We start from the raw sequence: 12,147 nt of genomic DNA on the forward strand, positions 1-12,147 counted from the left end.
GGCACGCCAGCAAAACACAGGCAGGAAGGGATTCGCTGGCCGGTTGTGTTTCCAAAGTGTCCCGGCCCATTGGACCCCCTGTTGAAACCTGCGCCTCTTGTGTTCAGTCAAAGTGCTGCACTGCGCTGCCGGTCTCGGGTTTCAGGCTGGGGTTTGAGCAGGGAGGGTTCAGATGCTGCGGGCTCCCAGCTGGCTCCTCTCCCCTGTTTACTTCCCTGTCCTGTCCGTTGCGCAATCCTGTGTCCCTGGCTGAATGTATTCATCATCTTTTGTCTTTTTAAAGAGGACGTAGACCTCAGCTGCGATTTTAACGGAGACGATTACGAATACGAGGACGAGGCCAAACTTGTCATATTCCCAGACCACTTCGAGATCCCTTTGCCCAATATTGAGGAGCTGCCAGCGCTGGTCAGTGAGTGTGGTGATGACGTCTGTCTGTCGCGCATGCGGAGAGCTCCCTGCAGGTCAGAGTGTGCTGCATGTTCACTTATCAAGGCAATATAGGAGAAACCCACCGACTTCCAGCAGAGCATGGGGAGATCACTGGCTTTTCTGTATAGAAACAAGGCGGTGTCTGGTTCTGGGTCAAGTGTCGCCCTCGTGTGGAACGCCGTTGTGCTGGATTTGCAGCTGGTAGATGGAAAAGCAGTGAGAGTGGACGGGACCTCCCTGTGGAGGAGGAAGCCCAGGGTGGGCTGGCCTGTCGCTCCCCGCGACTCCCTCAGGGTGTGATTCAGTTTCTTCACCCCTTAGTGATGGCTACAGTCTATGTAGCTATCACTAAGTGCTCACATCTACATCTACAGCACGTCTCCCTGCAGGGAGCCTTTTCTAACCCTACCCTGCAGTGGCGACCAAGGCTGGAACGCTGTAGACTTAAACAAACACAGCCACAATGCATGTACAAATCCATTAGGGCTTATTGTTATTCATAGTTAATCGTTATATTATATAGTATATGGCCCTGTGGTTCACACACTTTCTTATTTAAAAAAAAAAATCTGAAGGTTCAGTTTCTGTGTCATGGTTTTTATGTTCAACTTCAACTCAAGACTTGGCACAACTACTCATTCTGACCCTGGAGGCCAGGTGGCAGTGAGCCACACTGCAGGGCAGAGGGACACCAGTGGCTCCCTCTAGTGGGAGCACAGGATTATCGCTGGGCATGAATCCTGAGTTGTAAGTGACTCTGGGCCTAAACGTTTCTCCTGAACTCAGCCGGTGCCGCAGTTTCTCACTCCGGCCCCTGCTGTGCGTCACCCTGGTGGGCTTCTCCTCAGGGGCTGAAGTGGGTCCCTCCTGCATGTGACCTAGTGTGGGAACCTTTGGGGTGAAAGGCGCTATATAAACACAAGGAATTTGCAATACTAAAATGCAGGTTTGCATGTTTTCTTGGGACGACTCCTGGGAGCACTCGGTCAAAGTGCAGCGAGTGATACTGACAGACCTGGGGGAGGTCATTAAATCACACATGAGCCTCTTCCCCCCCCCCAAATGAAGTGAGGGAGCACTACTGACCCAGACATGTCAAAGGAAAGCTGGAAGTGTCTCGAGTTCAAGTCCCAGCAGAAGCAAGGCTGTGCCGCCCTTACCAGAGGTCTAATTTCCCTCCCGTTGCACCAGTCAGGCGGGGCTCCAGGTCGCTGTTGTCAGCGAGGGCTTGTTCTCGGCCGGTTTACCAGCGTAGGTGGAGGCTGACGTTGGCTTTCTATTGGATAGAACCAAAGCGAGAGAGAGAACTGTCCCTGGGCGCGAACACCCTCTTTCTGGCAACTGACAGGGTTACAGGTTCCCTCTGGTCTGGCGCGTGTGACGGACGCCAGGCTGGCTGGCACTTTCCCGGTAGGATGCCCTTGCATGAGACTCCTCCGTCTCCTTCCAGGTGACGATAGCCTGTGACGCTGTGCTCAGCTCCCCGTCGCCGTACAGGAAACAGGAACCGGACTCCTGGGAGGACGAGATCCAGGTGTCCAGGCACGCCAGGAACCTCAAGCAGCTGGACAACAGCGTCCGGATCCCCCCCAGGTAGCTCCAGAGGACGGACGCGTCCCACAGGACGAGAAAGGGAGAGCTCTCGGGACGCATGGCTCCCTGTTCCAGCGCAGAGTCGCAGCGCTGGGGGGGGCCCGCGGTGACGCCTCGTAAAGAGGAGTTTATTGAAATCCCTCAGCGTCCTGTTTCTGACTGAAGCAGTCTCCCTGAGGCACCTGGGCCCGTCCGGGCGCTGGAACAGCCGGTGGGAGAGGGTGGTTTCGTGAAGGGGCCCGCTGGGCGCTCACGAGTGGGAGGGCGCGGAACATTGCCTGGCCTGGCGCCAGATGAAAGTGTGTCCCGGAGCCGGAGGCCGGCGAGCCCTCGTGAGAATCCAGGGCAGTACTGTAGGAAAGTCACAGACTGCAGCTTTCGTCTTCCTGCATGTCCTCTGTAAACTAAGCTACATGCCTGATGTAATGTGCCCAATGTGCATACTTTGCCTCTGGCTGTTTACATGCGATCTGTCTGTTAGCCAGCTTTGTTTTCAGTCATAAATATTGCTTTAACCCTGAGAATTGTTTTGCTTTAAGGATTAAAGGTGAAGGCAGTGTAAAGAGCCTGTCGGCTGCAGTGACTCTGTGTCTTGTCCTCTTTCCCTGTTCTCTGCTGGCTGCTGGGGTAAACCGCCCCCCCCACAGCGGCTGGAAGTGCGCCAGGTGTGAGCTGCGCGAGAACCTGTGGCTCAACCTCACGGATGGAGCGGTGCACTGTGGGAGGTGGTTCTTCGATGGCAGCGGGGGCAACGGCCACGCGCTGGAGCACTACCGCGAAACCCACTACCCGCTGGCCGTCAAGCTGGGCACCCTCACCCCCGACGGCGGAGGTCAGTGTGGCCGGACAGGCCCGCCGAGATTAGCACGCTTCTGCAAAAGTCTGCTTCTGAAGAAGGCACCTTGTCTGTTTGAAGGGTGTCTTAGAACCTCGTTGTGTTGTTCTGTCGTCGGGGCAAAAAGTAACTTTCATAAGCCTGTAAGAGGGCTCCGTGCATATTTTTAGTGCATGTGCAGCACGTTGCTCCTACCCCTCCAAAGGGCAAGACCTGTGGCTCCAAGATGTGGCTGTTCTCTTTGTAGATGTGTATTCATTCGATGAGGAGGAGGCTGTACTGGACCCATACTTAGCAGAACATTTAGCTCACTTTGGAATAGACATGCTTCAGATGCAAAAGGTGAGCTTTTCTTTGACGTCAGTTTCTGGTGAGCGGTTGAAGTTACGAATGCAGTTCTGTCTGTCCTGCTGTGCATACAGTACATGAAATGTGTCCAAGCTGCACCTTGAAGATCAGCTTATTAGAAACCAGAGACTGGTTGTTGGTATCAGAGGACAGGAATCTTGAAGCTCATGGATACTTGTGAGCTTTTAGCAGGACTGTTTTTTTTTTCCCCTGAAGATTATTTCCTTGCATCACGGGTAAAAGGGGTCTTGCAAGTCCTGTAAAACACAAGGAAGTCTCCTCCTTCCTTGCAGACGGAGAACGGCCTCCCGGACAGCAAGGCGAAGCCGCGGATCAGCGAGTGGGAAGTGATCCAGGAGTCGGGCTTGAAGCTGAAGCCCGTGTATGGGTCTGGCTACACGGGCATCAAGAACCTGGGCAGCAGCTGCTACCTGAGCACCACCATGCAGGTCCTCTTCAGCATCCCAGAGTTCCAGAGGGCGTGAGTACCTAGGGGCCGGAGCACGCCGCTGCCGTCACAGGGGATGGCCTCCTGTTATTAGTGGCACTGCTGAAACCTTCACACAGTAAATCTGGTTTGAGCAGGCCAGCCAGCCGCAGAAGCACCAGAACTGCTTGTTTATCGTCATCAGGGTCGCTCCTCTGGGTGGACGGGGCTCGATGCCTTTAAGACTCCAGATTTCCCTTGCTTGAGACGTGGCGCTCTGATCTTTAGGGTTGAGGAGCGCAGTGCTGGCGTGGAGATTGTAATTAGAATGACAGGTCAGGGTTTGGTTAAGTGTAATGGGTTGCGACTGGATTGCATGTGTCTAGAAATGCCCCATGTAAGCTAGATTCACACTGCTCTCTGCACCTCTGGATCTGCAGGTTTGTGGGAAACATTCAGAGGATATTTGACTACTCGCCCCTGGATCCCACGCAGGATTTCAGCACACAGATGTAAGTTTTTGCATGAGATGGGATACGCACAATTGATTGCAATAGAATTAACGGGGTATGGCATTTTACCGAGTGGTGCCATATTAGAACGAGCTCCACCTCAAAGGAGGCGATTGGTGTTCATCCCTCCCATAACCTCCCCTCTGCGGTTGGTGGCGACATTCGGCCCTGCGTGATCCTATTGGGTACAAAGGGGTCACAGCAGAAGGCAGGATCCTTTGGAGAGAAATGAAACCACATTTTGAGATATGCTCGTCCCTGTGTTCCCACATCCCCTGTGGCCCGCCGGTGCGTGTCATGATGTTGAGTAGTTTCGGCTCATCTACAGGCCGGGTCCTGTGCTGTAAACCAGAGACGGTGTCACGAGTTGTGCTAAAGCCCCACATTGTGTGTTTGGTGCGCAGGGCCAAGCTGGGACACGGTCTCCTGTCAGGCCAGTACTCCAAGCCTCCAGTGAAATCTGAGCTGATTGAACAGGTGATGAAGGAAGAGCGCAAGGTATTCGTCTGGGTGAGCCGCAGCGTGACATGTGGGTGAGGGCTCGCGCTGGCTTTGTCTGTGACTCTGGCTGCACTGCAATGGCGGCTGCCCCAGATGGAAGGGGGGAGAATTAGAAATGAGGTGGTGATGTCATCGGAGACGATGACATCACGGGCGGTGGGGCGGAGTCGGGAGTGGGCACGGCCCTGATGCAAGCGCACCCGAGCAGGACTGTGTCCTCGCACATGTCCTCGAACCCAGAGCCGCGGAACCGTGGCGGTGAGCTGTTTGTTTACTGCGATCGAGTCCAGACAGGAACATTTGTATTGCAGCAACAGTGAGTGTTTTGTTGACGGGGAGCAGGTAATAAGGAATTCAGTAATTAGGCGTCATGTCATCCGCACTCCTCTGCGTGGATAATATGCTGTCTAACGTTTAATTGCCTGTATGTTGGACTGCTGGATTGAATAACTGTGGCATCATGATGTGCTTGAAGGCTTGGCATTGCATCGGAGCTGTGCGCTCGGCGTGGCGAGGGAGACGGAGAGAGGCAGACTGAGTCTTGCATGTTGTGTTGCTCGCGCCTCGCAGTGCTGAGGATTCTCACACCCGGGTCCTGTTCCAGCCCCAGCAGCGAGGGATCTCCCCCAGGATGTTCAAAGCCCTGGTCAGCAGGGGCCACGTGGAGTTCTCCTCCAGCAGGCAGCAGGACGCCCAGGAGTTCTTCCTGCACGTGATCAACCAAGTGGAGGTCTGTACAGCCCGACGCCATCCCTCCCCCAGCAGCCAGGCCCGCCACACCTGCTGGGTGACACGGAGGAAAGAGGCTCTTTATGTCCGACGTGTGGCGGAGTGAAAGACCTTGCAGATCTCGTCTTCCTTCGTAAGACCTGTTATCTGTAACCAATGCAATCGGCGTCCTGATGACACTGGTACTGGGCAGAGTCCCTGGGGCAGCAGTGTGGTCAGGAGGTTGAGGCTCTGAACCGCTGTTCTCTTGAGTAAGACACTTCACCAGAATGGCACCAGCTAACAACCCAGCCGTATAAACGGGTACAGACGTAAGTCGCTTGGGATAGAAGCATCAGCCGATTAAATTAAATAGGCGGTTGACGCAATGGGGGAATTGAAAAGACGGAAAAACGTAGCTTGTTTTTTCCCCCCCGTGTTAAATTAACTCTGCAAAAAAACTGCAACTTAGATCTTACACGAAGCAGATGATGTGGCAAAGCAGAAAGAAAGTGTGGATTGCTTTTAGCGGGGCCTGTTCTCTGGAGATGCGTGGGGACATTGTTTTTCCTCGTTCCCATTCAGAGGAGTTGACCAGGGACAGCCACAAGGGAACATCCGAGCACGCCCAGAAGAGCTCTCTAGCGAGCTTCCCTTACTCTGCAAGTTGCCCCTCTGTGGCTGGCCAGCAGTCTCAAGTATATCCCAGCCTCCCTGGAGCAAATACATGACTGAAATTCCTGTAGCCCCTTAGGAACGAAGAGAGCCCCTGCGGAAAGCTGTTCTCAAGCTGCTCCTTCAGTTAGAGTTATATGGCCTCTGGCCCTTGAAGTAAAGACATGTCAGCTTCCGCTGCAGTTAATTTCCAGTGTCCTGAGGTGCTGTTTTTGTGAGGTGGAGTATTAAAGGTATAAAAGATGCTAAATGGCCTCGCCCAAGTCTATTTTAATCTTTGACTTCTCCCAGGAGCTTCTGTGCAAGAAATAGCACCCTGCCTCTTGAAGTGGTGTGTAAGGAGGATTGAATTACTTTGCACTTGTTTTAAATCTTTATTTAAACTTCAGAACTCCTGAATGTCTTTCGCCTTGTTTGCAGCAGGTTTGTTGACAAAATTAGACGCGGTTTTGTTTTATTCCCCTGCCGCGATTTGTAAACGGTAATGAAATTCATCCTGCGGCACCGTTGGCAGGAACGACCAGTGAGTCATGCGGCCAGCAGTCCTGGAGAAGCTAGGGGCCGTTACAGCAGAGCCAGGCCGTGAAGGGTTGAGCTCAGTGGGTAGTCCTGGGTGACCCGCACGGGCGGACCTTGTTCTCGAACCCGGAACCCCGCTGTTGACGGGGCCGGTCTCTCGCGCAGTGCGTGCCCATGTGTGTGCGTGTGTGTCTGCGTCTTCCGCAGAGGAACAGCGAGGGCTCGGAGAATCCCAGCGACGTCTTCCGGTTCCTGGTGGAGGAGAGGGTCCAGTGCTGCCAGACCCGCAAGGTCCGCTACACGCAGAGGGTGGACTACCTCATGCAGCTGCCTGCCCCCCTGGAGGCCGCTACCAACAAGGGTAAGCGCAGGGGCAGCTCTTCTTGCCCTGTCCGCTCTGATGGAGCTGGTCGTGTGCAGGGCTCCGGGCCAGAGGGGCGTGGGTTCGAATTTAAGGGCGCGGCATCAGCGCACCACCTGGATTAAAGTCCTGCATTCGGATTGCTGCAACAAAACGCCCAGCTGTACTGGTGGCCACATAAAAGCGTCAGCCGCACACGTCAATAAGTGGAGGCTCGATATGCTGGTGGGATATACGTATGCTAACCTCCGCACTAACAGCTGGGCTTCCCTACGTTTGTATATAGAGTACACGTTTGTTTCGGTTTAGTACGTCGCTTGTAAACCAGTGCAAATTTGCATGGAACTGAGAAAGAGACTCATATGTGCATCTGCTCTGTGCAGATTTTAATCTTATTTCGCCTTTTGACCAAGATCTGCCCTGATCCAGTGGCAGTGTGTCACTTGTGCAGTGAGTCGGCAGTATGGTCCTAGAGTGCTGTGTGGGATGATTTGCCCCTTGCGTGTGAGGCTGTCAGGGCTTTGGGTAGCTCACGTGGTGGAGCGGTGCCGAGCCAGAGCAGTGAGCCCCTCGTCCTGTCCTGTGATTGGCTGTGAGCAGTCGTGTGTGTAGTAATGGAGAGTTCCGAGGTTATACGGGCGATCAGTGCAGACCTCCTCAGGCTGCTGGGCAGAGAGGCGAGGCTGGCTGGCTGGCTGGCTGGCTGGGCGCTGTGTTGGGGTGGAGGCCTCAGTGTGGGCTCGTCTCGCCCTGCAGAGGAGCTGATCAGCTACGAGTCCAGGCGGCAGGAGGCGGAGGAGGGCCGGAGGCCCCCCCCAGAGCGGGTGCGAGCCAGGATCCCCTTCAGCGCCTGTCTGCAGGCCTTCACGGAGCCAGAGAACGTCGCCGACTTCTGGAGCTCAGCCCTGCAGGCCAAGTCCGCGGGAATCAAGTAAGAGTGGGCTGTGTCAGGCTGTGTCCGACCTAACTACCCAGTTCCCTGTCCTTTTAAAAACGGTCCCATTACACTCCCCCCAGTGGCTCAGCCTTTAAGGCACTCGCACCTCTGAGGGCAGGTTAAGCGTTATGGGTTCAAGCCTGTGTCCTGTCCCTGTGTGGCTGCATTCCCAAGATGCCTCAGTGCTGCCGGGGCGGGGCTTGTGACATCATCAGTGAGGGACGCACCCCTCCTCCAGTCGACGCCATTTCTCCCTTTCTGAAAGTCAAGTCTCTGTGGTGCCTTCAGCGTGTCCCGAGAGGACGGCGGCTTCTCCCCATGTGGGGACAGGAGTCAGTGCTGGGGGCCGAGATGTAAAGAAATCATTGTCAAATCCAAACTAGGTGGTGGACATCATAAATTTACCCATCCATCTGCCTCTGAACCCAGCTTATTTTGTTCTCGCTGTTATTCGTAAGCTCGAAAGACAGCATACAGCTTTCTTGACTGGGGAGGGGAGGGGAAGAAAGGTCCTATAAGATTGACAACATGGGGCCAGGTGGAGTGTTCCACACCCCCACAACCTTTAGCGTGAGGAAGTGCCGCCTGGTCTGGGTCTGTAAATGTGTTCCTCTGCGGTTCCCTCCCGTGTGCCCTGCTTCGCGTCTCACTGTGGACTCTGACGCCCGTGTCCGGAGCCCGGGAGCAGAGCGCGAGCTGTGCGTTCAGCCGCCATGTCCAGCTTCTCCCTCGCCGCTCGAGTGTCGCACGCCGTCCGCTGCCCGGTCTCCTCACCTGTGCTTTGCTCCCCACAGGACGTCCCGCTTCGCGTCCTTCCCCCTGTACCTGGTCGTACAGATTAAGAAATTCACTTTTGGGGTGGACTGGGTGCCTAAAAAAGTAGGTGAGTGCTGCTTCTTTAAAAGCTGTGATGTATCCTGATGAAAACATAAAGGCATGTCTTATCACAGGAAAATAATTCTGGTGTTTGCTTTCGTTTTTATTCATTCCCTGTGTTTTTTAGTGAAGCTGAGATTTTCACCTGCTATTAATACCTTTGCTGGTATTTCCTTTCAGAATTGTTTGAAGTAAAATTTATGGACCGTTTACAGCCTAAAGGGTCAGACTCCTCCCCTGAACAGGCTGCACCATTTTCTGGAAAGCCCTGATAAGATTTATGTAATTAGAGCAATTAAGTAACTGAGTGCTCAAGGCAAAAACCCGAATGTTTAATCAAGTTAATTTTTTTTAAGTTAGCAGCTGTAAGATAGTTTTAAAAGCTATAAGCATGTTCACTTGAGATGATTATCTCAAGTGTTATTTAATTTGGAGTGAAAAGCGGAAATTCTGTGGCTCTCTGGTCTTACAGCCCTGCTTTGTAGTGCAGCGTTTCTTTGCCAATCTTCCTTTAAGTTAATTAATACTTCTTAAATGATCCCTGTATCCTAATTAGGAAGAAGGTATTGAATGTGGCTTGAGTATTAGAGCTTTTTTTATGAAAACATTAAAATATTGTACCTGTGACTAACAAAGTACAAGATCAGTAACCACAGCCTGGTCACAGTCCGGAGACTGGACACAGGTAGACCTGGTTCCCCGAAGAGGACAGGCTCAGTGACCACAAGCTGGACACAGAAATACATGCTGTACCTTCCCCAAAGTAAGAAACATTATCCTGGTATTTCCACACATAACAGTATCACAGCACCCATCTGGGGAACAGGTTGTAAAATCAATAAAGCTCAGTTTGTGATTGGCTCTTGTTACAGCCTGAGTGCCCTATCAGATATGATTGTTAATAACAATAAATGCCCTTGTTGCGAATTTTTAATCAACACTGTCATTCGTCAGTCATGAATCAGTTAAAGATCTTTGAAATTTGAACTTGTTGCTGCAGTTTTCCACCAGAGGGCAGTATCTGCCTGTTCACCGATTCTGTGCTTTGGCAGGGCCCAGCGAACTGGGGATCAGGTGCATTTTCACTGCTCTTCACATATGTTCAAGGTTGTGTTGATCCCTGTCCAGCAGCGTTCCTTCCTCACCTACACCTTGTTTGTCACCTGCTGGGCTTTCACTCTGCTCTGCCTCGGCCTGATCCAGCACGTGTCTGCCTCGGGGTTTTTTTTTAAGTTTATAACTTCAGTTATGTCGCGTGTTATGAACAGTTTTCAGCTGAATTGCTAAGCCATTGAAGACTCAGGAGGCCCTGCCGTTCTCTCGCCTGCTCAGTCCTGAGCTGGCGACAGGCCAGCCGGGTCTGGGCCGTGACGGCATGCCCCGCGGTAAGAATCCAGCAGCGGGAGAAAACCGCACAGCTCTTCCCGCGCGGCGTGCGTTAGAGCCCGGCCCACGCCAGGCAGGAGTCCCCGCGCGGCCCCGGCGCTCGCTTCTCGCTGCCTCCGCTGGGCGGTGAGGCAGCGGTCCTCATGCGCTCCTGCTGTCCCGGCCCCCAGACCTGTCCATCGACGTGCCGGACCTGCTGGACATCTCGCACCTCCGTGCCGCTGGCCTGCGGCCGGGGGAGGAGGAGCTGCCCGACCTGGCGCCGCCCATCGTCATTCCTGACGACCCCAGAGGTACGGCCCCACGGGCGCCCGCGTCTCGGTCTCTTCCTCGGGGGGTTATGTTAGAGGCGGCAGGGGTCAGCGTTGCTGCCTCGCAGTGCTGGGGCCCAGGGTTCAGTTCTGGACCTGAGGTGCTGTCTGTGTGGAGTTTGCATGTTCTCCCCGTGTTCATGTGGGTTTCCTCCCACAATCCAAAGACTTACTGGGAGGTTAATTGGTTTCTTGTGTCTGTTTGTGCTCTGAGATGAGCTGGTGTCCTGTCCTTGCGCCTGGTGCTTGCTGGGATAGGCTCCGGCTCCAGGGCGTACCCTGCCTTGCGCCTGGTGCTTGCTGGGATAGGCTCCGGCTCCCCCCTTGACTCTGAGTTGGGTAAAGTGGTGAGAAAATGGTTTACTAATGGGGGGGGAGGGAGAGGGTATTTTCCATGCATTTTCAGTTATAAGGCTCATGTTTTTTACTTTCAAATGTTGAGTTTCTTCCTTAAAACACGGTTCCTGGTGTGTGAATTGTTTTTTTGTGGAAGATCTGCGTTGCTCCTCTGTGGGTGCTGTTCTTTTGAACCCTTTTTCTCTGACCCTTTATAGAGTATTATTACTGTAGCGAATGGAAATAGTGGAACTGTTATCACACATGCACCATGGCCTATATTAATCTACGACTCTCTCCCCCCAGTGTACTTCACACCGGAAGATTACCTGTGCTCATAAATCACAATTTGCCAGTGTAGTGATTTTTGTCCATTTGTCTTCCTTTAAAGTAGGGCAGCAAAAAAGGGAAAAAGCATTGCTTTTGTAGGAAGCAGCTGTTCACCAAATAGCCTACCTTTCATTTCATTAAAAGCAAGATAAATACATCCTGGTGTGCAAATGTCTTGCACATCTTACACGCGTCTAGGTTGCAAGCATCAGAAATTTACTCAAAACCTCTGCTAGCGTGTTTTTTTACTCTTGGAACATCTCGGTTTGGGTGATAAGAAATCAGTCTTGGCATTTGGCAAAGTTTATTTCATATTGACCAGAATAATCAAAATTGATCACTGATCACAGCAACTCAAGGTGAACTGTACATGCACAGCCACATTAAAACATTGTTTTCGTCCATCACACTCGATTATCGCACTACAAGTCTCAAGCACTCCTTAACAAGTAACATCATCCGTTTCTCTCTGCACACCCAGAGAGTTAAAAGGCCACATTTTGTACAACATCCATCAGAATGAACTGTAAGATTAAAACAAAATGGTTAATATTTCAGTCGGAGATCTCTAAAATTTCTTCACAAAGAAGGAAAAACACTGAGAACAATAAGAAAAGAATAGAATTCTAAAGAATTCTTGACAAGAATAGAACAAGGCAAAACATGTAAGGATTTTGCACAGCAGTCCACATCTGTAATTGTTCTTATTCTTGTCTTATTTATCAACTATTTTAAAAGCTTATTATGGTGACAGATCTAGCAGGAAGGGCAATGTGAAATCATTTTAATACTGCATTTTAATTAAGCAGTCATTGAAAGGAAGCTTGAATAAAAATAGAATATTCAAACCTTAAATACTTTCATTTTTAATTATAGTGATTATTCTGCATTATGGCCATTATGGCTCCCCTGCTGGGGAACAGCTCAGAATTGGCCCGAAACACTGAGAACGAACCCCTTGCCAGGCGGGCGCTGCAGGCATGACTGGCGCTGCTCTTAAAGCTGGTCAGCCCCCCCGCAGCTGTGGCCAGATGTTGTGAATTCAGATTCCACCTCACAG

The 12,147-nt window shown here is 52.2% G+C and overlaps 1 protein-coding gene across 7 annotated transcripts in view; it reads left to right on the forward strand.

Annotated features, from left to right (window-relative positions):
- usp13 (ubiquitin specific peptidase 13) overlaps positions 1-12,147 on the forward strand; it is a 31,905-nt gene that overhangs the window by 7,882 nt on the left and 11,876 nt on the right. For 2 of the 7 annotated variants that reach the window (XM_015360753.2, XM_015360756.2), the window contains exons 4-15: positions 284-408; positions 1,883-2,025; positions 2,673-2,857; positions 3,108-3,202; positions 3,502-3,689; positions 4,076-4,147; positions 4,552-4,657; positions 5,253-5,378; positions 6,758-6,911; positions 7,668-7,842; positions 8,643-8,731; positions 10,281-10,403. In XM_015360753.2, the coding sequence (XP_015216239.2) occupies positions 284-408; positions 1,883-2,025; positions 2,673-2,857; positions 3,108-3,202; positions 3,502-3,689; positions 4,076-4,147; positions 4,552-4,657; positions 5,253-5,378; positions 6,758-6,911; positions 7,668-7,842; positions 8,643-8,731; positions 10,281-10,403 (1,581 nt within the window). The remainder of the gene's footprint in view (positions 1-283; positions 409-1,882; positions 2,026-2,672; positions 2,858-3,107; positions 3,203-3,501; positions 3,690-4,075; positions 4,148-4,551; positions 4,658-5,252; positions 5,379-6,757; positions 6,912-7,667; positions 7,843-8,642; positions 8,732-10,280; positions 10,404-12,147) is intronic. The other 5 variants (XM_015360754.2, XM_015360757.2, XM_069197481.1 and 2 more) reach the window with 3 other exon arrangements.

Source organism: Lepisosteus oculatus, chromosome 13 (genome assembly GCF_040954835.1).
Source record: "Lepisosteus oculatus isolate fLepOcu1 chromosome 13, fLepOcu1.hap2, whole genome shotgun sequence".
In the NCBI taxonomy this organism is placed as follows: Eukaryota; Metazoa; Chordata; class Actinopteri; order Semionotiformes; family Lepisosteidae; genus Lepisosteus; species Lepisosteus oculatus.